Genomic DNA, 24679 nt, shown 5'->3' on the forward strand with positions numbered 1-24679 from the left:
GCAGATGCCCATACCTAAAGACATTAAATTAGTTTAGAGGCTGTCAGGATTTGTATCTTACACAATTTTTTTCAAGGCTCTCAGATGTACGGAAATTCCTGAAGTGACTACCAGACAAAGATACAGTATGGACAATATGATGCAGCCATCACACATATCAAGGAGCTGGTGACCAACTATCCCATCCTGAAATACCATTTTGTGAACAAAGAGGCAACCATATAATGTGATGCCTGTGAGACAGGGCTTGGGGCATCACTCCTATAAAAGGGACTGCCAGTAGTTAGTCAAGATCACTAACTCTCTTTGTTCACACAGTGATATTTTAGTATGAGATAATTTGCCTTCGCTTGATGTATCAAATCTAAAATTTAGTCTGTATGCTCTTCAGGGCCAAGACTGTATCTTACTTTGTATTTTAGGCACTATAAATAATGTTAAATAAATATGCCACATAATTATTTGACAGCTGTTCATTTAAAAAGCTCTTATTTCATGGTGTTTCATATACAGTGTGACAATAAATGGTTTGCACCAAACCATTTAATAGATATTCATTTACAAGCCAATTTTCAATAGCATTGTATTATTTGGTGTAATACTGGAAGTTTGTTCTTTAAAGGAGATTATTCATTAAATATTATTTTTGAGAGGACTCCTCCACTAACAACTATTCTTTTATATGAACTAAATTTGTAAGTAAATTTGTACTCTGTAAGTAACTGGCCCAAATAAATAAGAAAAAAAGGGTTCCTTTGTATTGTAAACGCTAAGCATTTCACCTACTTAACAGCAAAAATAAAGTATAGCAACAAAATTAGTATGTGTGGGTGTTAAAAAGGAAGGTACAAGCTCCTGATCTAACATAAACATAGTGGAGCAAGGGAGACAGGCAGAGTAGGGGAGTCACTGACTGACTGAAGGCAAGGAGGGTATTGTGACAAAGCTCTGTCCTTGCCTCCGTGGGTCCCGCGTTTCCTGGTGGATTTCACTAGCCTCAGAGGCTCACTGTGACCCTGCATGTAACCCTTCTCTCTCTAGAGACAAGGGTCACAGTCTACTGAGCCATTTTCATCATAAGCCAGTGAGGGAGGTGAGGAGAAATTATTCTACCTTGCACAGTCTCTATTGTCTCCCAGTCTCAGTGATTAATCAGGGGGCAAAGGTGGTGGTGGGGAGCCCGGGCCCACCCTCTACTCTGGGCTCCAGCCCAGGGACCCTAATAGTAGCAGCTATGGTAGCTGACCTTTTAGAAACATGACATGTACAATTCCCTGGGCTACTTCCCCCACAGCAGCCCTCACTTCCTCAAGCTCCACTTCACCCTTACCTCAGGGCCTCCTTCCTTGTGTCTGATATGGTGTGTACTACTCAGCCTCTCCAACAGCGCAACTTCCTCCCACAGCTCCTGACATGCACACTTACCTGACTGACTGGGAGGCTTTTAACTAGTTTCAGCCAGCCCCTGATTGGCTTCACGTGTCCCAATCAACCTAGCCTTCTCCCTGCCTTCTGGAAAGTTCATAATTGGCCCCAGGTGTCTTAATTGACCTGGGGCAGCTGCCATTTCACTTATCCTGGTACCAGGGATTTGTTTAGCCTGGAGCTAACATATCTATCTCCCACTACTTTTCTATAGCCATCTGGCCTTGCCCCATCACAGTATGCAGAGATAATAATAGCAACCAGGGTACTTAAGTGACTGCTTTAGATGCCATTTGAATCTAATTTATCTATAGGGAAAATATTTGTTTTTCTGCCTGACACAAAATACATTATTTTATGTGGTAGGGCAACCATATCATGAAATGGTATCAATTTTTAAAACCACATCCATCTAAAGGCCTGCTCTAAATTTAATAAGATGACAAGTGACTTTCCATTGGCCTGAATGGGAGTTGGATTGGACACTAAGTAATTCCAGTAACGTGAATATTAAAGGCCAGAGAAAGACTCATTGGTACATCAAAGCCTGTCCCTGATAAATTCATGAGTTAAAAGCCTAGACCCTGACTCTACAAAGATATGCTATAAGTAGACCCCGTGAGTTCAATGGGATTACTCAGAGTGCATAAATGTCAGCATGTGAACAAGTTTTAATATTCTTCACCCCACTAATATTGAATTAATATATTTTTCCTTTTGTCTTGCTCTACATTTACTTCTCTTACTGACTTTGGTCATTTCTTTCGTTTTCCTTCCAACTTCTTTATCAAGAAATTTGTCCTGATTGTCTTTTATTTCAGCGTCCTTATTCAACTTCTCTCACCTCTTGCTCCCATTGTAAATGGGAGAGTAAAGCCCTGGAACCTGCACACAACTTTCCATCTCTGGAAATTTTTTAATCAAGATTGGATGTTTATCTAAAATATATACTTTAGTTCAGAGGTGGGCAAACTACGGCCCATGGGCCGGATTCGCCCTGCCAGCCATTTTAAGCTGGCCCTCAAGCTCCCTCTGGAGAGCGGGGTCTGGGGCTTGTCCAACTCCGGCGCTCCAGCCGGGGAGCAGGGTCAAGGGCCACTTCACATGGCTCCCAGAAGCAGCGGCATGGCCCCCCTCCGGCTCCTACATATTTCAATGGCCCCACTCCAATGGACCCCTCCGGTGCTCCAATGGGAGCTGCAGAGGCAGTGCCTGCAGATGGGGCAGTGTGCAGAGCCACCTGACTGCGCCTCTGCACAGGAGCTGGAGAAGGAACATGCCGCTGCTTCCGGGAGCCGCTTGAGGTAAGCGCCACCTGCAGCCTGCATCCATGAGCCTCTCCCCACACCCCAACCCCCTGCCCCAGCCCTGATCCCCCTCCCACCCTCCTAAATCCCTCATCCCCAGCCCCACCCCAGAGCCCACACCCCCAGCCAGAGCCTGCACCCCTTCCTGCACCCCAAGCCCCTTCCCCAGCTCTGATTCCCCTCCCACCCTCCAAACCACTCAGTCCCAGCCCAGAGCACCATTCTACACCCCAAACTCCTCATCTCCAGCCCCACCGCAGAGCCCGCACTGCACTCCTCCACCCCAGCCTGGAGCCCCCTCCCACACCCTGAACTCCGAATTTCTGGCCCCACCCTGGAGCCCGCACCCCCAACCAGAGCCCTCATCCCCTCCCACACCCCAACTCCAATTTTGTGAGCATTTATGGCCCATTATACAATTTCTATCCCCAGGTGAACCTCGGGCCAAAAAGTTTTCCCACCCCTGCTTTAGTTCAAACAGAAATTAATTCAAGGAACTCCTATGCCCTGTGTTATGTAGAAGATCAGATTAGATGATCACACTGGTCCCTCCAGGATTTATAAGCTATGAAGCTGCATTAAAGGCCATTGCATTCCTACTGGTAGTTAGTGAAACCTCTCTCCATCCACTAACTTTCCTCCACAGCATTCCCCCCGCCCCCTCCACACACACACTTTTCTTACTTGTTTTGTTGTAGGAAACTTCAAGTTTAAATAATCTTGAACAGATTTCAGCTCCTAAATTAATGTAAAACAAACACAAACCCACCTTCTTTTACGCCACCTCAATTTAAGCTACTCAGCCCAATTCAAATTTTCTCTATGAAAATAACTGGGTATACACTTGTTTCTTGATTTCTTGTGAGATTTTCAATCTCACAGGAAATCACTACAGAGTATGTAACAGTACAAAACAATCCACATCTAGAAAAGTCATATCCTGCCACACGTCTATCATAATCCTGAATTTCCCCGCTCCTAACCTTGTGTTTTTTCTTGTACACAGTGAAGTCAATGTAGCTTCAATGGAGAAGGATCAGGCACCTTATTCTGAGTGCCTGAGTCTGCAAGGTACTGAACTCCTCTAGAGATGTGTTGACTGCCTTCAACTCCCATTGATTTAAATGGGAGTTTAGGGTCCTTGGCACCTCACAGGATTAGGCATTAGGTTCAAATTCACTCAAGTACTTCTTCAGCTGTAAAAATAGAAGTTTACTAATGCAGAGGCTTTGTGATGATCCTTGGAATTTCACCCCTTACTGAGCAGCCTAAAATCTTCACCAAACGTGTTTCAACTTAGCTTAATACTACTTTCAAAATTCTGGTCCTGGTCATCTTCTAATAGTTTAACTCTAATTATCTGTTTAGTTGCAATGGCAGAGTCGTTTTAACCATTTAAATGCCACCTTTAGAGGATAATGTACCCAAACCACCTACCTTCTTTTTTTGTGAAACAAGAACTTAATCTATGTCTTTAATAATATCAGTTTCACATATGACTTACTGTGTTTTCCATTTTTGTCTCTCATTGGTTATTACCAATTTCTTCTCATATATTGGCTTGATATATACTTAAATCATATCTTTTCCTTTATTATACTTAAGCTTAATTTTTTTATTCATACTGCATGTGTTACTAAATTGCAACATAGATCTTTGTATATTCAAAAACTTTGTATTTAGTAGCTTATATTTGTTGTATGTATTGACCCCAGAATGTCAGCCCACTGTACCTTACGCTGTAGGTCCTGATTCTGTAATCAGGTCCATGCAGGAAAATCATTGCACCAGTTGAAGTCAATGGGAACAGGAGTCTGGCCAAAAAGATGAGATTGCAAGACTAGACCATAATGTTCTGAATTCTATTGCATTTATTCAGAGTTCAATATTTTATCATTTCCTTTCTTACTTTCATTTTAGATTTGAGAATAAGCCTAGTAAATCATAAGCAATAATTATGTACTATGTAATTTGGGACACACTGTACTCCAATTTCACATTAGATCAGTTTGAAGGATAAAAAAGTCTTAACTATAATTAATCTATTATCAATATGCAACTTTATATATTTTAATATGCACAAGAGCTAAACTAAATTTAAAACAAAGGTCAGCCAGAAATATACAGTTTCTGAAAATAATGTTTATGTTTCAAAATTGATGTAAATTGTGTATTTAATACATGTCTACGTGCTAGCATACACAGAGAAAAACCTTACTTATGATCAAAGGGATTAGGAAACTACTGTATCTTATTCAAAGTCTGATTCTAGTAAGTAAGACAGGTACACTAACAGATAACAAACAACCAATTTTCCAATTTGATCACTTATATACAGTCTGACAAAACATGTCAAATGAATTGCTCTACTCCTTAGTATCATTTGATAATATCTGATAAGTGATGGCAACAATCAATTTATTTCCTATTTTAATCAACAGCTTATTTTGATGAGAACCAAATTTAGACAATATTAATGTGAAGTTTTCCTATGGCTATTAGCAATGAATATTCATTTATGGCAGGGGCTAACAGACTACAACTACAAAAGATGAGGAGTATCTACAGTACAATATATAGCATATATTTTATATGGTGAATGATAAAGATCTCAATGTCGCTGCCTTTATATTTATTTTAATAACATTGTGCTTTTCCATGAGAAAATACCTTATAGCATATGAAACAGGTTAAGATTAATCATACATCTGAAATGCCAAATGAACATGGTTATATCACACACTTGCATCTCTTCTGGTTCTATTAAATAACATGATTTTTATGTCTTTTGATATACTGTCCCGTTTCTTTTTGATTTTATTGGTTTAAACTGTTTTTTTTCATAACTGGCTTAGACAATATGCTGCAGGAATCTGATCTGTAAAAATTAAACTGCTAAATGGCTCTTAAAAACAAACAAACAGAATATGTATTGGACCTGATAGTACTTAATTTAAATATTTGCAACTGAAGAGCCAACAATACTGACCTCAATTACTCTGATCTAATTAAAGAAAATAGGTTAGAAAAGCAAGTTTATCATGAATAAACATAATATCATTGCTATTTAAAAACAGTTATTCTGTTTATTTAACAACAAAATGCATGTTTCATCTTAAACAGTGTATTTACTGCCACAATGCTAATAAAAACAAATTATTTTTCTTAGGGATAACAAGTGTTGTTGTTTTAATTCTAAAGCAATTGTCCTATACTAAATACGTATATTTTAAAGAATAAGCTTAATATATTAGCAGACTTTTGGCATTCACAAAAATTATTAAATTACAAAAAAAAAAATCTGTTTTAAAAAACCCACAAACCATCACACATACACATCTCTGCATAATTATAGAGGAATACAGGAACTCAGACTTGAAGCCTAGCAACAGTATCCAAGTATTAGTTAGTCTGCTAATCAACTACCAAAAACCTCACACACCAGCTCAATGGGTTTCATATTAAAAAAACAAAAAAAACAAAAAAAAACCACAAAAAACCCTCTTGCTTCTATCATCAGACCTGCTAGAGGACAAGATGTACGGTATAAACAAACCTTGTTCACTTGAAGAAGAACAACCCATGTCATTTAATCCACCTGATAATTCATCTCATCACAAAGAGCCAAGGCAAAAAAAGAGAGAGATTTAAAAATAGGTTATCCAAGTCAAATGATTATCAGTTTGCAACATATTTAATATCTGCATAACTGTATCTAATGAGAGCTTCAGGACTTCTATATATATTATTGTTGGTTTTTTGTATCTCCATCCTATAGAAGCCATAGTAAATGCTGTGTAGCAAATGCTTTCTAAACCTCCTGTGCTCATTTACTTGCAGACAGCTGTAAGCTGGACGAAAACAATCAGGGATTAACTTTTGTATTCATCACATCTTTTAATACATTACTTTCCCTTAGCTGGGAAAATAAATAAATAAAATAAGACAGTACAACTAATTAAAGGACGAATGAAAATGGGTGTAAATCTGTAACGTATAACTGCTGTGCAGTTCATGAAGATTGTATAGTACAACAGATGTAATGTCTCTTTCAAAATAGAGAAAAAAGATGGAACTGTATAAGCGCAGAGCTGCAAGATATTTCTGGATTCCAAGGAGTTTCAAAATATGTAATCATTAAAATAAGGTGTTTTAATATGTTTATCATCCCTGGAAAAGCTCATCAGGGAGCATCTTAGATTAGAGTAAATTGAGTGATGTACTGAGTGTCATGAGGCTTTTACTTCATAATAACAACTTTTCTTGCCTTACAAAAATACTTTTAACTTATTTCAAACACAGTTACTTCAGAACAATAATTGACATAAGAATTTTTATTTACCCTTTGGACATCTGTAAAATGAAAAAAAAAAGAGTCTGTTGTTTAGAACCTTGTTTAGCAAGAAATACAATGATATGAGAATTTACTTTTAATCCCTCAGTGTTAACCTTTCCCCCCTCCCCTCTGAATTCTCGATATCTTACACAGGATTAGGTTTTTCAAAATGGCACGCACTCTTGTTAGAAGCAAGACTGCTCTGAACATCCCTTTTTAATACCAGTGAGTTTCTTATGGCACAAGAGTTATTTTCAAGAGTCTTTTTTGTGTCTGAAAACTGGTAGGGTCCAAACTAAGAAATATATCGCAGTTTTTTATCTAGTAGGTAATTGTTCTCCTGTTGGTGACTGCCGCAGAAAAGTCATCTAGTTACAGCATATACTAACGGGGATGCAGAGTTACTTAAGCTTAACTGACAATAGGTGGTAGGAAAGGCAGCAAGGTATCTCCATTAAGCAAAAGAAAAATCTAATGATCTGAGCAGCAAAGGCCTGGGTGAACAAGCCCACACAACTGTTCAGACTTTTTAATGGGATAGCATAGTTAAAGGGTTTTATATAGGAAGCTCTAGGGATCCTACAAAGGGGCTCCATGGAACTCCAACTGTCACATGTAGGGACATCATTGTTTTCACACAACATATACTCACAACAGGGAAACTGAGGCAGAATTTGGTCTTCTGACTCCTTCTCATCCCTGGATTACCAATAATAGCTGTAAGTAGAGGGTCTGATATTGCAACCTTCATTTAAGCCAAACTGCCCTGGAAATGAAGGGGAATTTTGCTTGAATAAGAGCTGTAGTGCTGGACCCACAGAATGAAAGCTGATGCCATCTTTGTAGGAAAAGAAAAAAAGCAATCCAGCTTCATATTAGTCATTTTCTACTGGATTGGAAAATGCCTATAAACTCCATCAGTAACAGGGCATTTTCTTAGCATTGCTCGTTGGGACTGGTCCACACCCATGAAGAGCCCTTTGCAAAGCCATTAATTGGGCTCTCCCTCTTGACTGAAAGGTCCAAGGTTTGGTGTGTGATTTCCTACCCTACCCCACTCTAAAAGTCTATGAAATGTTAGGTGGTGGGAAGGGAATAGGATAGGGGAACAGGTAATGAACGCAGAAGTAAGGTGTTTGTGTTTGCTTTTGTAATGCATTAGGAGAATAGTGGACTAAGATTTCCTTTTTAATAGGAGGAGAGATCTGCAATGTGTGCCAACTCATACTACTATAAAAGCAGCAATATCCTGACTTTCTAGTGGACTCAAGTTATAATCACTGCTACGGAACAAAGCAGCTTATTCTTTACAAGGTGTTATACAGGACCATGAATGGTAAACATCACACTACGGGTGCTAGGTCTCCATGATTGCAGGTTTGGCAGCATTACGGGACACAGCCCTGTGACTATTACTGATATAGTACAAGACTACCACTTAATGACTTCTGTGTGGAATGTACATGTGTTCTCCAATTCCTAATGCAATAGCCTGGGACAGCAAAATGGTCTAAGAGGAACATTAATTAGTAAATGTAAAAATAGAAGATGGACCCATTGACTGGGCCCTTCTCCAAAGATTACAGGTCACAAGCGATTAATAATTTTGCACGTTTGAAATGCCTCAGTTTTAGAAATACAAAAACTTGTTTCTGTCAGGATAAAAGAAAACCTGCTCATGAAGTTATTGAAATTAGGTCCAATCTGCCATTTCCTGTCATGAGTAAATAATTAAAACAGACCATCCCTAAAATGGCACAACTGAGAAAGAGAAGGGTGGACTTTTTTATACAAATCTTAATTGCCATTTCCATTAGCTAGATGCCTATTAAGTTTTTATTTAAGGAAGTATTGATAGCCACACAGAGTCTATCAAGACTACCAAGAGTTAGACGATTGCTGGCTTTGTTCTTCAGAAAAATAAAGGCTTGGATTTGTTCCAGTGCTTATTTTGTAGTTAGAGAATCCTGTCGTATATTCCATGCAGCCAGTGTTCAATTTCCATCTCTCACTTGCCACCTGCAGAGAAAAGTTCTGAAATACATGAAGTATAAATCCTGTATCCATAAATACTGAACTCCCTTTCTTCCTATAAGCAGACATGATTTGTTGTTTCTCTGTATTGTTCTGTCATCTTAAGATAATGCACATATATTTTTCACAGGCTTTAAAACTAACGGCTCATTCCACATTAATGGTTCCTTTCCTTTCCTTTCCCTTTTTTTTTTTAACAGCAAAACAAAAATGTATGAGATTGGTAATAATTTGATTGTGTTGGTAGGTTAAGTACTTTTGTCTGCTTCCTATAACCACTGAACTCCATATCCTCCAACCATTCAAAAATCTTCCATTGGGCAAGAACATAACATAAGAACGGCCATACTGGGTCAGACCAATGGTCCATCTAGCCCAGTGTCCTCTCTTCCAAGGGACCTGAAGCCAGGTGCTTCAGAGGGAATGAACAGAACAGGTAATCAACAAATGATCCACCCCGTCGCCTATTCCCATCTTAGAATCATAGAATATCAGGCTTGGAAGGGACCTCAGGAGGTCATCTAGTCCAACCCCCTGCTCAAAGCAGGACCAATCCACAACAAATCATCCCAGCCAGGGCTTTGTCAAGCCTGATCTTAAAAACCTCAAAGGAAGGAGATTCCAACACCTTCCTAGGTAACGCATTCCAGTGCTTCACCACCCTCAAAGTGAAAAAGTTTTTCCTAATATCCAACCTAAACCTCCCCTACTGCAACTTGAGACCATTATTCCTTGTTCTGTCATCAGAAGCACTTAGAACAGTCTAGAGCCATCCTCTTTGGAACCCCCTTTCAGGTAGTTGAAAGCGGCTATCAAATCCCCCCTCATTCTTCTCTTCTGTAGACTAAACAATCCCAGTTCCCTCAGCTTCTCCTCATAAGTCATGTGTTTCAGTCCCCTAATCATCTTTGTTGCTCTCCGCTGGACACTTTCCAATTTTTCCACATCCTTCTTGTAGTGTGGGGCCCAACACTGGATGCAGTATTCCAGATGAGGCCTCACCAATGTTGAATAGAGGGGAATGATCACGTCCCTCGATCTCCTGACAATGCCCCTACTTATACAGCCCAAAATGCCATTGGCCTTCTTGGCAACAAGGGCACACTGTTGACTCATATCCAGCTTCTTGTCCACTGTAACCCCTAGGTCCTTTTCTGCAGGACTGCTGCCTAGCCATTTGGTCCCTAGTCTCTAGCGGTGCATGGGATTCTTCCGTCCTAAGTGCAGGACTCTGCACTTGTCCTTGTTGAACCTCATCAGATTTCTTTTGGCCCAACCCTCTAATTTGTCTAGGGCCCTCTGTATCCTATCCCTACCCTCCAGCGTATCTACCACTCCTCCCAGTTTAGTGTCATCTACAAACTTGCTGAGGGTGCAGTCCACGCCATCCTCCAGATCATTAATGAAGATATTGAACAAAACCAGCCACAGGACCGACCCTTGGGGCACTCTGCTTGATACTGGCTGCCAACTAGACATGGAGCCTTTGATCACTACCCGTTGAGCCCGACGATCTAGCCAGCTTTCTATCCACCTTATAGTCCATTCATCCAGCCCATCATCCAACCCCTCCCACTTCTTTAACTTGCTGGCAACAATACTGTGGGAGACCATATCAAAAGCTTTGCTAAAATCAAGGAATAATACGTCCACTGCTTTTCCCTCATCCACAGAGCCAATTATCTCATCATAGAAGGCAATTAGATTAGTCAGGCATGACTTGCTCTTGGTGGATCCATGCTGACTGTTCCTGATCACTTCCCTCTCCTCTAAGTGTTTCAGAATTGATTCCTTGAGGACCTGCTGCATGAGGTGAGGCTGACTGACCCGTTGTTCCCCGGATCCTCCTTCTTCCCTTTTTTAAAGCTTCTGCCAAACAGAGGCTTGGGACACCATCCCTGCCCATCCTGGCTAATAGCCATTGATGGACCTATCCTCAATGAATCCTCCATGTCCAATGGACACTCACTGCAAGGTTGCTTAGATTCCTAAATATTCCCAAGTTTGGATGATAGGCATCCACCTTAATGAAGAATTGTTGTTACATAGGTATAAAATGTGTTTCCATAATCTTGCTCAATTTCAGGAACTTCTCTAAAACAGAGGACATTTTTCTAGAGATGTCAGATAATAAACTTCCTTAAAAGACCTCCTAATCTGAATCATCCCTCTTACCTTCATCAGGACATTGGATTGAAATTTATTCCTACAACCACTCCTCAGCTGTCTGATGGTCATTTTTTCCATCATGAAGCCTCCTGATTTTAAAAAGGAGCATTACTCATATGGAAATATGTCTGATCTCAGCCAAAAGATAGATGAAGATAATGGGTAATAACACACTCAGTATAAACAAAGGTCAAGTTGGTGAAGTTTAAACACCAGCATTGCTCTATACATTCAGCATCACAGAAGCTCCATTCTCATTCCTTATTTCAGTTTTTTCACTCAGTATCCTGCTTTGTCCACATTGTGGAACTATTCCATAAATATACATTTTTGTGACTTCATTATTAACAAAATAACGTTAAAAATGTTAAAGGAAAAGTACCTCCGTTAAATCAAAGTTAATGTGAAGAAATTCAAACAAGTAATGCTTACTCTTTATCACAACCACCACCATCATACCTATCCATCTATAGCCAGCACTGTAGTACCAAGATGTCTCACAAGCATTGATGAATTTATCTTCACAACACCCACATGAGGAAATGAAGCGTCACTATCTCCATTTTACAGAAGAGGAATAAAGGCATTGAGGGAGGTTAAGAGTGACTTTCCCCAGGTCACAAAGAAAGTCTGTGCCACAGCCAGGAATTACGCTCAGATCTCCTGAATCCTGCTCAAGTGCCTAAGCCACAAGGCGATCCTTCCTTCCCTGGACTAAGTCTCATCCAGCTACTTTTCAACTACATTCCGTTTTCCCTCATATACTCAGACAACTGGGAAACAACACTGTCCATCCTTGATGAGAAAATAATGTGGAGCTGAGCATTAATCACATATTGAGGACATTGCAGCAATGGAGTCATGGGCTGCGTGTAGGTGGATCCCTTTTCAGTAATGGGGCCTTTGCCCAGTAATTAATAATTATACTCTGCTTTTTCTTGATTTCTTTCTTGCACAGTGTACAATTTTTTTAAAACAAAAGAATAAACTATGTGCAGAAAAATGTAATACTTCTTTGTGTACAGAAGAATTGGACAAAACCAGAATATTAAAAAGCAACACTGCAGGAATAAATTGGAACATTTGAATTAGCCCTATTGACTGCTTTCATTTTAACATCTACAAAGTTGTAGAACCATCAAAAACTAGTTGTAAGCACAGGGTAATAAGGTGACATGCTCATTAGGGATAGGCAACTGGTTCATTTTCAGCAATTGCTTGACCTCATCAGCTTGACATTTTCAAACCAGCACTGGTTGTAAATGCAGAAAGAAGAAACAGAAACTAAATGAAGGGAGCTGTTTTCAGTGTACTACCATGTTAAGTATAAGGCTACTTAGAAGGCTTAAGTTTTATACAAGTCTCTTCAGTTTTGTCCAATAACCACACATCTTGGAAAAAATAAACAAAGAATATCACATGAGATTAAAACTCAAGATATCTGATCTAATGTTCAACTGCAAGCAATGAGCACAGGGAGCCACTCAGAGAGGGAGTTGTAAAGATGGCTTTAATCCACATTTGTATTCCGCAATCCTCAGTGGGATAGGAGCTGTGCCAGTGCTCCAGCATAAATGAGGCTTTGTCAACACACAGTCTTGCACTAGTTAGTTAAACCAGTGCAAGTGATTGTGTGGACACTCTTATTTCAGAATGAGTGGCTTTTTTGCTTTAGCTTGAACCTGTTTCTGACTAATGAACTAAACTGAAATAAACCTGGTATAAACTGAAATAAGAGTCTCCAAACAGTCCTTTGAATCAGTTTGTCTAAGTCAGAGGTTCTCAAACTGGGGGTTGGGACACCTCAGAGGGTCGCGAGGTTATTACATGGGGGGTCACGAGCTGTCAGCCTCTACCCCAAACCCCGCTTTGCCTCCAGCATTTATAATGGCGTTAAATATATTTAAAAGTGTTTTTAATTTATAAGGAGGGGTTGCACTCAGAGGCTTGCTATGTGAAAAGGGTCACCGGTACAAAAGTTTGAGAACCACTGATCTAAGTAAGCTTAAAATCCCATTTTAAATTAAATCCATGCCTACATATAAAGTTGCAATCTCTTCAAGCAGCTTCAAGGCTGTTCTAAAGCAGCATTTTTCAAAGTTTGGGTCGCGACCCAGTACTGGGTCACAGCATGTAAGGCACTGGATCGCTCCAGTCAGCACCACCGACCGGGATGTTAAAAGTCCCGTTGGCGGTGCTGCCCAGCTAAGGCAGGCTAGTGCCTACCTGTTCTGACACCGCACTGCACCTTGGAAGCAGCCAGCAGGAGGTCCAGCTTCTAGGCTCCCATTGGTCAGTGCCTGAGCCCCAGCCCAGAGCCCAGCCCAAAGCCTTCACCCCCAGCCCAGAGCCCTGACCCCCTCCCACACCCCAACCCCCTGCCCCAGCCCTAAGCCCCGCCCAGACCTGGAGCCCCGCATTCCCGGCCCCACCCCGTATCCCTCACCCCCGCACCCCAACCCTCTGCCCTAGCCCTGAGCCCTCCCCACACACCCCAAACCCCTCATCCCCAGCTCCGTTGGGTCACAGGCATCAACAATTTTCTTCAACTGGGTCCCCAGAAATTTTTTTGAAAACCACTGATCTAAAGTATGTATACCCTGAGGGGCTATCACAGGGGATTGACCCACACATCATCCTTTCCTTTCAGCCACCCTCTACTTGCTGCAGTTAGGGGGCATGGCATATGGGAGGAAGTGCCATGCACGTCCTACCCAGTGGAGGATCTCTGTGTTGAGGTGATCCTCCTGTGATCAGCTACACCAGCTTTAGCACTGCTTTGCACTGGTGACACAGTGCACAGCAGCCTTGATGAAGGGGAGAATCTGGCCCTCTCTGGCTTGTGTGTGTGTGTGTGTGTGTGTGTGTGTGTTTAATCTCTCCAAAACAAATCACACCTACTCAGAACACACCTATGATCCAGTAGGGGTATTTATATCCAATTTTCTAAAACAAAGTACTCTCTGAAAAACAATTTGGCCTTTTTCCTATTTCTTCACGTTTTAGAAAATGGAAAAAAACTTAGAATATTTCTCTGTATCAACCGCACAGTCAGCCTTCTGATTATATTTCACATAAAACCAGATTTAACTGTTCTTTATAGGATTTAAATCTGGATTTAAAGATTTCCAATCAACATTCCATAAAGCTTTTCATTGTCACTATTTTGTAAATATTTTAACTTACCAATATCTGTTTCCTTGTGATTTTTGATATATTCAGCCAGCTCAAAATTTCCTGCTATTATGGCCACCTAAAAGATTGTAAAATAGTTCAAATTAATATGTGCTGAGAGTCATACACCATGCAAATATATATGTTACATTATACAGAGATAGATATTGTTACACACAACATAAATTTATTGTTCCATATAACAAAATGGGATAAAGTGCATTTACTTTGCATCTCTGACCCTCTCTCCTCCATGCACAGATTATTATATTTATGTTAATTTGCTGAAAAATACAAAGAAACAGGAATCGTGTATCACAGACACAGACAAAGCAGGGTCTGCTGCAATGGGAGCAGAGGAAAAAATGGAGCCCAGACAGGAAATGGAGCCCAGAGAAAATGGAGCCCATTTCAACCCAGAACTGTGAAAGGGAGACCCATCATTATGGGGGTACTAGGACCCAGGTGATGTCTCTCCTCCCCTTTCACTTGGGCTTGGGAGAAAGCTGCAAAGAGGAGCCAGACAGTCACTACAGCCAACAGGAGCAGAAGCAGACAAAGCAAGGACCTTTCATCCTTTGAAGAACTTTCTCCAGTTTTGACTGGACTTTCTCTGCTCTGTGCTGATTGGCTGTTTGCTCCAACCCTCTCCATCTCCCTCTACCTCACACTCTCTTCATCTCAGCATCATTCCTCTTCCCCACTTCCCTGAGCCCAGACCACCTTCCCTTCAATGTCCCTTCTCCCTTCCCTTTAGCTGATCCCTTTTATTAAACCCACCCAAAAAACAAAAATAAATAAAACATCATGTAACTAACATGACGTTTGCCATCATCACATTGGTGTCTCTGGTTGTGTGTTATAGTCCCTTCCCCCACCATGTATCTGTCTTCTCTATTTAGATTGTAAGATATTCAGGGAAAGGACATCTTTTTTGTTTTCTCTTTGTACAGTGCCTAGCATAATGTGGTCATGGACCATGACTAGCACACCTCAGCACTATTGTACTACAAATAATAAATAATCTTAATAACAACAACAATAAACCATCTCATTAAACCATATTCACTTTACATATTAAAAAAAAAACCTTCTGAGGGGGCTTACAAGATTGATAAATGAATAGGGATCCTTTCATGTCTAGTGCCAGTTCCAGTTATTTCACATGCAGATGAATTTTTCATTGCTGAGATGAGGAGCATCTGTGGAATTCTGAACCCAGAAATTTAAGATTATTGTTCCTATCTCCCTTCCCTGAGAAGAGAAGCAGGGATTGCAACAGGGAAATGAGAGAGGGCCATAGAAGCAGTATGACCAGCCACAAACAATCAAATATCATGTATCAGACACCAAACCATTAGATTGCATTAAAATCATTTTAATATTTACATATTTTAATAAACACAATAACTCCTTGCTTAACATTGTAGTTATCTTCCTGAATAATGCTACTTTAAGTGAAACGATGTTAAGCGAATCCAATTTCCTCATAAGAAATAGGGGGTTTAGGTTCCAGGAAAATTTTTTCCCCAGACAAAATACTATATTTTTATCTATATATTCACAGTATAAGTTTTAAACAAACCATTTAATACCGTACACAGCAATTAAGATTGTGACACTTGGTGGAGGTGGTGAAGTCAGAGGGTGGAAGAAGGTGGGATATTTCCCAGGGAATGCCTTACTGCTAAATGATGAACTAGCACTCCGCTGAGCCCTCAAGGGTTAACATGTTGTTGTTAATGTAGCCTCACACTCTACAAGGCAACAGGAATAGAAGGAGGGGAAACATCATGGCAGAGAGAGACAGAGGCACACACAATGTGCGTGAAAGAGAGAGAGAGACAAGCATTGCCCCTTTAAGTAGGCTGACCCCACTCTGAGTACATTGCCTTTTTAAGTAGATCAGCAAGTTGAGACAGCAGCCGTTCCCAGCAAGCTCCCCCATCCTGAGCCCTGTCCTGTCGTGTGTCCCCCCACCCCCGCTCTGTGGAGATGAGGTAAAGGAGTAGGACGGGGAGGGGGACACCTTGACATTAGCAGCCCTCGTTTCCCTCTCCCCCGCCCCCATTTGCACAAAAAGCAGGAGGCTTCCAGGAGCAGCTCCAAGGCAAAGGGCAGGAGCAGCACACCACAGTTGGGAGAGGGATGGCTGAACTGCCTGGCAAGCTGCATAGGGAACTCAGGAAAGCTGATAGGGGGCTACTGGTTCACCCTGGTTCCAATTCCCATCAGCTAGCTCCAATGGGCTGCTCTTTCTGCAAGCAGTGGACAAAGCAGGCGGCTGCCAAACAACATTATAAAGGAGCATTGCGCAACTTTAAACGAGCATGTTCTCTAACTGATCAGCAATGAAACAACTTTAACCGGGACAACTTTAAGTGAGGAGTTACTGTATATGAAAATAATAAATAATTTGGTTATTTACCTGCCTGCCAACTGTTAAGCCTTTTGGGGACACCACCCACTCTAAATTCAACATTAAGGGTATTTCTACTCTGCAATTAAAAACCAGCTGACTCAGGCTCAGGGGGCTTGGGCTAAGGGTCTGTTTAACTGTGTTGCAGAAATTCTGGGGCCCTACCACCTCAAAAAGCACTAGAGCCGGGGCTCCAGCCCAAGCCTAAATGTCTATATTGCAATTAAAACAGACCCTTAGCCCAAGTCCACCGTGTGCACTGACTAAATAATGCGAGTATCTCCATTGTCTATGTGCAGGGGTACTCACTCACACTTTTGTAAACCTTTTCCCTTTCCCCACTCTTGCCCCAAATATTTTTTCACCTTCCAGGGTTCTCACTGCCTCTTTATATCAGTGAGAACCACCTTTTTTCCAGACAGCAGCCTGGCTTCTCTCCTATTGGGAACAATGGGAGGTAGTGGCCATCTTTCTTAAGAGCAGTAAAAACTGCCACATGTATTGGCTGTAAAGAAAAGATGGGGGAAACCTGTGGCCTCAGGCCTATTATAACAATGAGAACAGGTGGCCATTTTGAAACAGGAGAACACTTTGGAAATTTACTGCTAAGGGAGAAGAGTTTTCACTAGCTCTGCTACCTCATAAAATGCTAGGTGATGAAGTAAATACATGGTTTTTTAAAAAAGTATCTGAGATGTTCTCAGAGTATGAGATGTATAAAGTTTGGAGTTTGTGTAGGCAGTGATTGTTTTAGGTATTGTACCAAAAAAAGGTGAGACTCAGCAGAACAAATTTTGTAAAGTGCCCACTTTTAAAAATGACACTCAAACTAATTAATAATTTATTTAAAACCTCTCAGAAAAGTTACTCACAGATTATGTCTATAAATTTGAAGAAGATATTCTGTATTGTGTATGGAAAACAGTTTGAATTCCTACTGTAAATTAAAAACTCACTGTAACCTAATCAACACCTCCATATACGTAAATGTAAAATAACTGCATCTATTTTCTATAATTTTAGATCAGCTCAAATTATTTGTACAGTATTCATCATTCTGCTATTAGTGCAGTCTCAAGCATCTGCACCATATGTTTGGGCCTCAAGGTGAACATGCAACCATGTATCCTACTTTAACTTTGGAAAAAGTCTCATTAATACTTATGAATATGGTTGTTTGCAGCAAAGATGGGTGAACTGTTTCAGAAAAAATAAAAAGTGGTTGCCTCCTTTTCCTCAACTCTCCTCAACTCCCAACATATATAGCCATGGCTGCTTTGCTGAGACATTCCTGAAGGCCTGAAACTGCCTCTCCATTACTATCCTCCCTCCCAACCCGAAACATACAAATCTCTTTGAAGATTCAGTTATGAGAACAGAAGTTTTGATTATCTTTGTGGTGGTCCCAGCATAAAAACATTATGCAATAATTACCTTTTTATCACAGGCACTGACTTCTCTTTTTTGCCGGTGGGTGCTCCAACCCCACTCTACCCCAACGCTTCGCTCCCGCTCGGCCTCTTCCCCTGAGGCCCCGCCCCTACTCCACCTCTATCCCTGCTCTGCCTCTTCCCGAGACCCCCCCCACCTACCGCTTCCTCCTCTCTGGCCCTTCCCCTGAGCCCCCCACTCCTTTCCCCTGCCCTCTCCATCCCTCTCGCCCACTGCTCACTTCTCTCCACCCCGACCTGCCGTTTGCTCCTCTCCGCTCTCTCCCCCGAGGAACCCCCTGCCCACTGCTCTCCTCTGCCCCTCCGCCGAGACCCCCCACATGCCCACCTGCTGCTCACTCCTCTCTGCCCCCTCCTCTGAGTACCTCCCTCCCGATTCTCTCTCCTTTCTGCTTCCCCCGCCTTAAGGGTGAATGACGGGAAGAGAGGGTGGAGAGGAGTGAGCGGCAGGGGCCTCAGGGGAAGAGGACTAGTGGGGGTGAGACCTCAGGGTGGAGTGCAGGTGGGGCTACAGTCTGTGTGTGCTGAGCACCCCCCCTTTTTTTTGTTCATGGGTTCATGAGCCCTGGAGCACTCACAGACTTAGCACCAGGGCTTTTTATCATTTATCATCGTTTAAGAGAGTTCAGTCTATGCAGTTTGGGGTCTAACCTCCACTAGCTGGTCATTAATTGACAAATTGAAGTCCTCTAAACAAGCCACTATTGCTTAAATATCTCACAATAACAAATACATTTCCAATATACCCCTTTTACTAGAGCACCAAATAAAGCCCAAAAGGGAAAAGGTTGTACATGCTGCCTGCCATGTTCACATCATAAACATTTCAAATGTTTTCTTCTTTTTAGTCTCCACTTTCCTCTGTAAATTATTTCATAGTCACTTAAAAGTATATTGTCCACTGTAAAAGCTTGATGTAATAATTATGATTTCTTACAGGAAACACATTTCTTACTTAGATTTTAAACTCTTTTGGGCAGGTACCATCTTTTTGTTCTGTATTTACATTGTGCCTAGCACAATCCAGTTCTGGTCCATGACTAGGGCTCCTAGGCACTATGGTAACACAAATAATAAATAATAACTTTTCAGAATATTATTAAGCCAGAAGATATTGAGGATGTTTAAATAAGTGAACAGCAGCCAAGCATAAATGAAAGCATAAAAGCAAACCACAAATGCTCTAAGTGAAATTAGACAAGAATATGTATGTTAACTATATATACATATATTTACAAACACACAACAGCTCTACAGATGTATTTTAAAATTGATTATCAGCAAACAGTGCAACATATACATTTTTCCAACTAAAATAACTCTGCCCACAATGTAAAATAGTACAATGCAAAATGTTTACTAGGGATAAATGTGTAATTATTTTTCTTTTCACAATTTCAATATTAGGGAAACTCTGTACCTTGATACTTTCAGGTTGCGCAAAGTTGATGAATTACTAAGAGTAGAATTTATTGCTATGAGTCATTAACAATGGGTCAGACCAGTTCCCATTACTATCGGATTGTAGTCCAAGGAGTACAGAAGAAGAACTGCATCATAACCTTCTTGGACCCCTATCAATTCATGTGAGGAATCTGTTCTGGAAGAAGGCGTTAGGGGTTGGGAGTGGTATGTGTGCTGTGTATCGTCATCCAGAAACCAGCAGGGAATCTGCTGAAAACTTAACACTCTCTAAAGCCATGTCAACTTTTTTGCACCCCCTTTCTATGGTTTTAGGAAAGTTTTCTGGAGAGGATATCCTGTCAGGAGAAGGAAGCCTTTTGGCACAGCAGGTGTTGGGGTGGAAGAAAGCTACAGTCAGCCAGGAGACAGTGCAGAGACACAGGGTCTCCATGCAGACAGTGCTGGCCTCCAGTATATCTCACAAGATTCACATTGCTCTTGAGAGATCTCCATGTTTTTGAGATGCACACCCCCTATTCAGTCCACGGGACTAGAGGCTGAGATGGCCACTGCAAATCCCATCCCCCTTTTCCCAACAGAACAGTCTGGGGGTCAGGTTTTCCTCCCCGTGTGCATATTTCCCTGTAAAGGAACAATGTGGACCAAAAGCAATACTTCAGAAAAGATTAATGGCCCTTTTTGCTAGACTCAAAAGGATTTAACTCTTCCATAAAGGTAGGGGGCATTTACATGCTTTATTCCCTCAGGATAAAACTCACTATCGGCGAAGGGCCTGAATCAGACCCTCCATTCTGCAGAACCCTATGATAAGTTTGCACAAGGGGGACTCAGTTCTCCCTACAAGCTGAGGAAAGTAGGTGTTTCCTTTGCAGAGGAAGGTTTTTTTAATCTAATTACCCAACGTAAGACAGGAGTACCTAGTTTTCCAGTGCCCTACCCCTTGTGTTGTCATTTACAACAATGCCCAAGTGGGTGCCCAGTGCTACCAAACAGGTGCAGAGCAACAGAGAATTAGGTCCACTATGTCCTCATTGCAATTTCTAATGAGGGCCTGAGGCCTTTCAGACAATTAGCCATTATACCTTAGCTTTATATGTAGCTTTTTCCTACATCTCTTGATTGAACTGTATATGGATTGAAAATCTGAACTTTATGAATGCCTAGAAGAATGCTGTGCAATTACCTCTGCAACTGCATTTATGATTGGTACTGGTTGGAGGGCACAAGTATGTCTGTATTCTGAACTAGAACTAAAAGAAACTAAATTGACCTTTTGTATAAAAAAGGAAGCTTAAATCAACTGGAGCAACTGCATTCTTTATAACCTTCCATGTGTCCAAGGTGTTTCTAAGACACTTATCACTTTGCTATATAAAATAACTTAGCCATGCTGCAGGACATTAACGGAGATTCATTATTATTTTTCATTTTTATTGTCAATGCATTGTCCCCATTGGCTTATTCTTAAAATACCCTAAATAAACAAATCGTATTAGTTCCTTAGTATCAGCAGCCAAGTTTTCCTGCCAAGTTATGTGCTCAAATAGAATGCATTGGACATGGCAACAGGCTGAGGTGACTCAAGCTGGTTAACTCCCAGACGAGAAGTTTAGCTTCATTACATACTGCTCACATCAGTGAAACTACCATGGGCAAACTATTCTTACTGGGTATTCTCAGGATGGAGCAGCTTTGACTAAAGTGAGCAATAATTATTATGAAGAAGAGCTGGCTGGAGAATTTCAGAAAATTCAAAATGTATATGAAAAGTGTGTGGGGGGGAAATCCACAGATTTTTTCACTATTTTTCAACCAACTCTATAATGCAGTATTATAAAATCATACTCATTGTCATTGCCTGTGGTATATGGACTGTTCTCTGTACGAAGCTGATGGGCACGATAGAAACCTTAACATGCTAAATAGAGAGATAGTAAACCATATCACTGTTACAATGGAAACTCTGCTTGTTTTCTTTTTGTAATAATTTAGGACAAGATTTGGATACCTGTACTCAGCGGGCTTGTGGTGCAAGCTGCTGCTCAAGATGAGTAAGGGTATCAGAATGTGGCCCTTATCAACGAATATCCCACTATTTTAAAGTGTAACCCATGAGTACTAAGGTGCTGTAGACTCTATGAGCTTAACAGTAAAGCTGTGCAACTACAGCAGAACCTCAGAGTTATGAACACCAGAGTTCAAACTGACCGGTAAACCACACACCTCATTTTTGAACCAGAAGTACACAATCAGGCAGCAGCAGAGACCAAAAAAAAAAAAAAAAAAGGTAAATATAGTGTTAAATGTAAATTATTTTTTTAAAAAAGGGAAAGTTTAAAAAAAAAGATTTGACAGTATAAAGAAACTGTTTCATTTAAATTAAGATGGTTAAAAGTAGCATTTTCTTTCTGCATAGTAAAGTTTCAAAGCTGTATTAAGTCAATGTTCAGTTGCAAACTTTTGAAAGAACCACCATAACGTTTTGTTCAGAGTTATAAACATTTCAGAGTTATGAAGAACCTCCATTCCTGAGATAGTTGTAACTATAAGGCTCTGTTGTACCATATATTTTAGTTCGCACTATACTGGCAGGATTGATTCACATGGGTTCATGCCTTATGACGTGCTTAGAGTTTGGGGAGTTTCTTTATGTTATAAGCCAGCAACAAGATTTTTATTCAGCACCACCACGTATTAACATGCTCAATTCAAATGGGGAATTCAGAAGAGAAATGCAACTGTATTAATGAGCAGACATGTTACTGAAATGACAGAATCTTTGATCCACAGCAGTAAATCTCAAAATGTACGTGCAAATATGCTGTTTGACTAGTAAACGTGTTTTATTACTCAAATGAGAGATATTTATATTAAATAGCTAAAAGACAAACAATAGTTGAGGGAATTATTTCTGTGTTTGCTGTTGAACCCATCATTCATCCTGCTTTAATATCCTTCAGTGTGGCTACAACACTATATCAAATACTAACAGCAAAAAATTAAGAAAAATGTATCAATTTTTTAGAAGAGCATGTAAAAGTAAATAAAGTACAAGATATTGCATAGCACAACATCATTGTACTTTACTGCATTGAACTTGGTGGGTGAGGTGCAAAATTATGTTGGTTAAATTTTTAAAATTCTAAGCCAGCTAAGGACAATAACACAGAGTGCTTTCTCCACCAACCTTTTTCTTGAACCAAGAATTGTATGTATTCTGAGCAGCATTCTTGTAATGAAGAAAGGTTGTAATGGACTACAGCGAAGTACATTATTAAGCTTTTATGATGCATCAATGTATTGCAAGCTATCAAAGGAAGAAGACCTTATATGGTCAATTTTAAAACTAAGCTCCTATTTAAAACAGATTAATGTTGATGGAAAGACTCCCATTGATTTAAATAGCAGCTGCACCAGCTGCTAATGTATATATAATTACATTTAATTCTATTTCTTTACATTTTAGGAAAACTCACTGATTAGGATTTTCCTGGAAAGCAGTGGAGTTTGATTAATTTACATTTTAAACAGATTGATAACTGAGTTCCCGTGGGATGGAATTTCTAAGAATACTGCTACTTGAGAGCAAGGCAGAGTGTAAGATTTTTAATTTAGAGTTATTTTTTAAAAACATACCAAAGGAGAGCATTTCTCTACAATGAAAAACTGTTGCATTCCTAACATAAAACTGAAAAGAGACTAATTTGCAGAGGTGCAGTTACTTGGCCAAAGGTGGAAGTTTCTTCTTTATCTTAAGAAATTAGTGTATGTCCTAATGCATATGGACACCAAAAGTATCACGTGAACTTTCCTTGATGTGAGATGTTACTGTGAGCTTGTTGGCACTTCCAAGATGAGATTTCTTGCTCCAGGTTCTGTCATGCTGAGTCATGTACTGTAGCTGTTTTGTACTGCATATACAGTGATCCCATTAAAATTCAGGTTCTTTTTCGTTATGAGTGAATATCTTTTTGTTTAGTACTTTTGTCCACAAGTAAGGTGTCTCAAGTCACATCCTTAAAGTCCTTACATCAATTTATTCTATTAAACTTGCATCACTTCATTTATAATTGCTTGTTCATTAAAAAAAAAATTCTCTGTCATTTCAACTAAAAGTTCTGTGTCTTTGCCAACATAGTGGATCAAACTATCAAAAGTCAAGTAACTCTTAGGTTATGTCTACATTTGACCTAGGTGGTGTGATTTCCAGCTCTCCTAGACATACCTGTGTTAGCTCTACTTGAGCTAGTGCGCTAAAAAGAGCAGTGTAGCAGAGGTAGCACAAGTGGTTGCTCAGGCTAGACACTGAAGTACGCACCCAGAGGGTCTGGGTTAGTTTGTACTCTAAGCTGCCGCCTGTGCTACCCTGGTCACATTGATATTTTTAGGTGCTCACTCGAGCAGAGCTATAGACGGTATGTCTACGTGGACAGGAAATCACACCATCCAGGTCAAATGTAGGTGTAGCCTTAGTTTCTATGGACTCTTTTCATCGGAGGTCTATCTGATACAGTGTGTCTCTAGGTTTTTATAGTGGCACTAGTCAGTGTAATATGTGAGCAGCGTAGTATCCAAAGTGAATTATTTTTCCTCCATTCCACCAGAGTGTGCTGTACATTCACACCCTGGCTTGCCTCGCACAAAGTCCCCATGCAGGCAAACCCTCACTTTTTAAAAAATGTCAGCAATAAACATAATAAATATACAGGCCACAATCTTGTAAAGATCTATGTGTGTGCTTAATTTTTCATTTTAACTTCAGTGGGATTACTCACAGTGGGACTAGCAACAGTGAAAGAGGCGGGGTCTTAAACCGTAAAAAGAATAAGGGGTTAATCCACACAGATGGAGGCTTCTATTTCTGTGATGCTCTGTCCATACACCTTTTCCCTAAAAAGAGTGTTAAAAGTATGGAGTCATTGAAATAGATATTTGAGAT

At 40.4% G+C, this 24679-nt stretch overlaps 1 protein-coding gene across 5 annotated transcripts in view; it reads right to left on the reverse strand.

Annotated features, from left to right (window-relative positions):
- SHANK2 (SH3 and multiple ankyrin repeat domains 2) overlaps positions 1-24679 on the reverse strand; it is a 539125-nt gene that overhangs the window by 420211 nt on the left and 94235 nt on the right. For 4 of the 5 annotated variants that reach the window (XM_075129488.1, XM_075129487.1, XM_048855923.2 and 1 more), the window contains exon 9: positions 14458-14524. In XM_075129488.1, coding sequence (XP_074985589.1) covers positions 14458-14524 — 67 coding nt within the window. Of the gene's footprint in view, positions 1-6288; positions 9073-14457; positions 14525-24679 lie in introns of those variants that run through there. The other variant, XM_075129490.1, reaches the window with a different exon arrangement.

Source organism: Caretta caretta, chromosome 6 (assembly GCF_965140235.1).
Source record: "Caretta caretta isolate rCarCar2 chromosome 6, rCarCar1.hap1, whole genome shotgun sequence".
Classification (NCBI taxonomy): Eukaryota; Metazoa; Chordata; order Testudines; family Cheloniidae; genus Caretta; species Caretta caretta.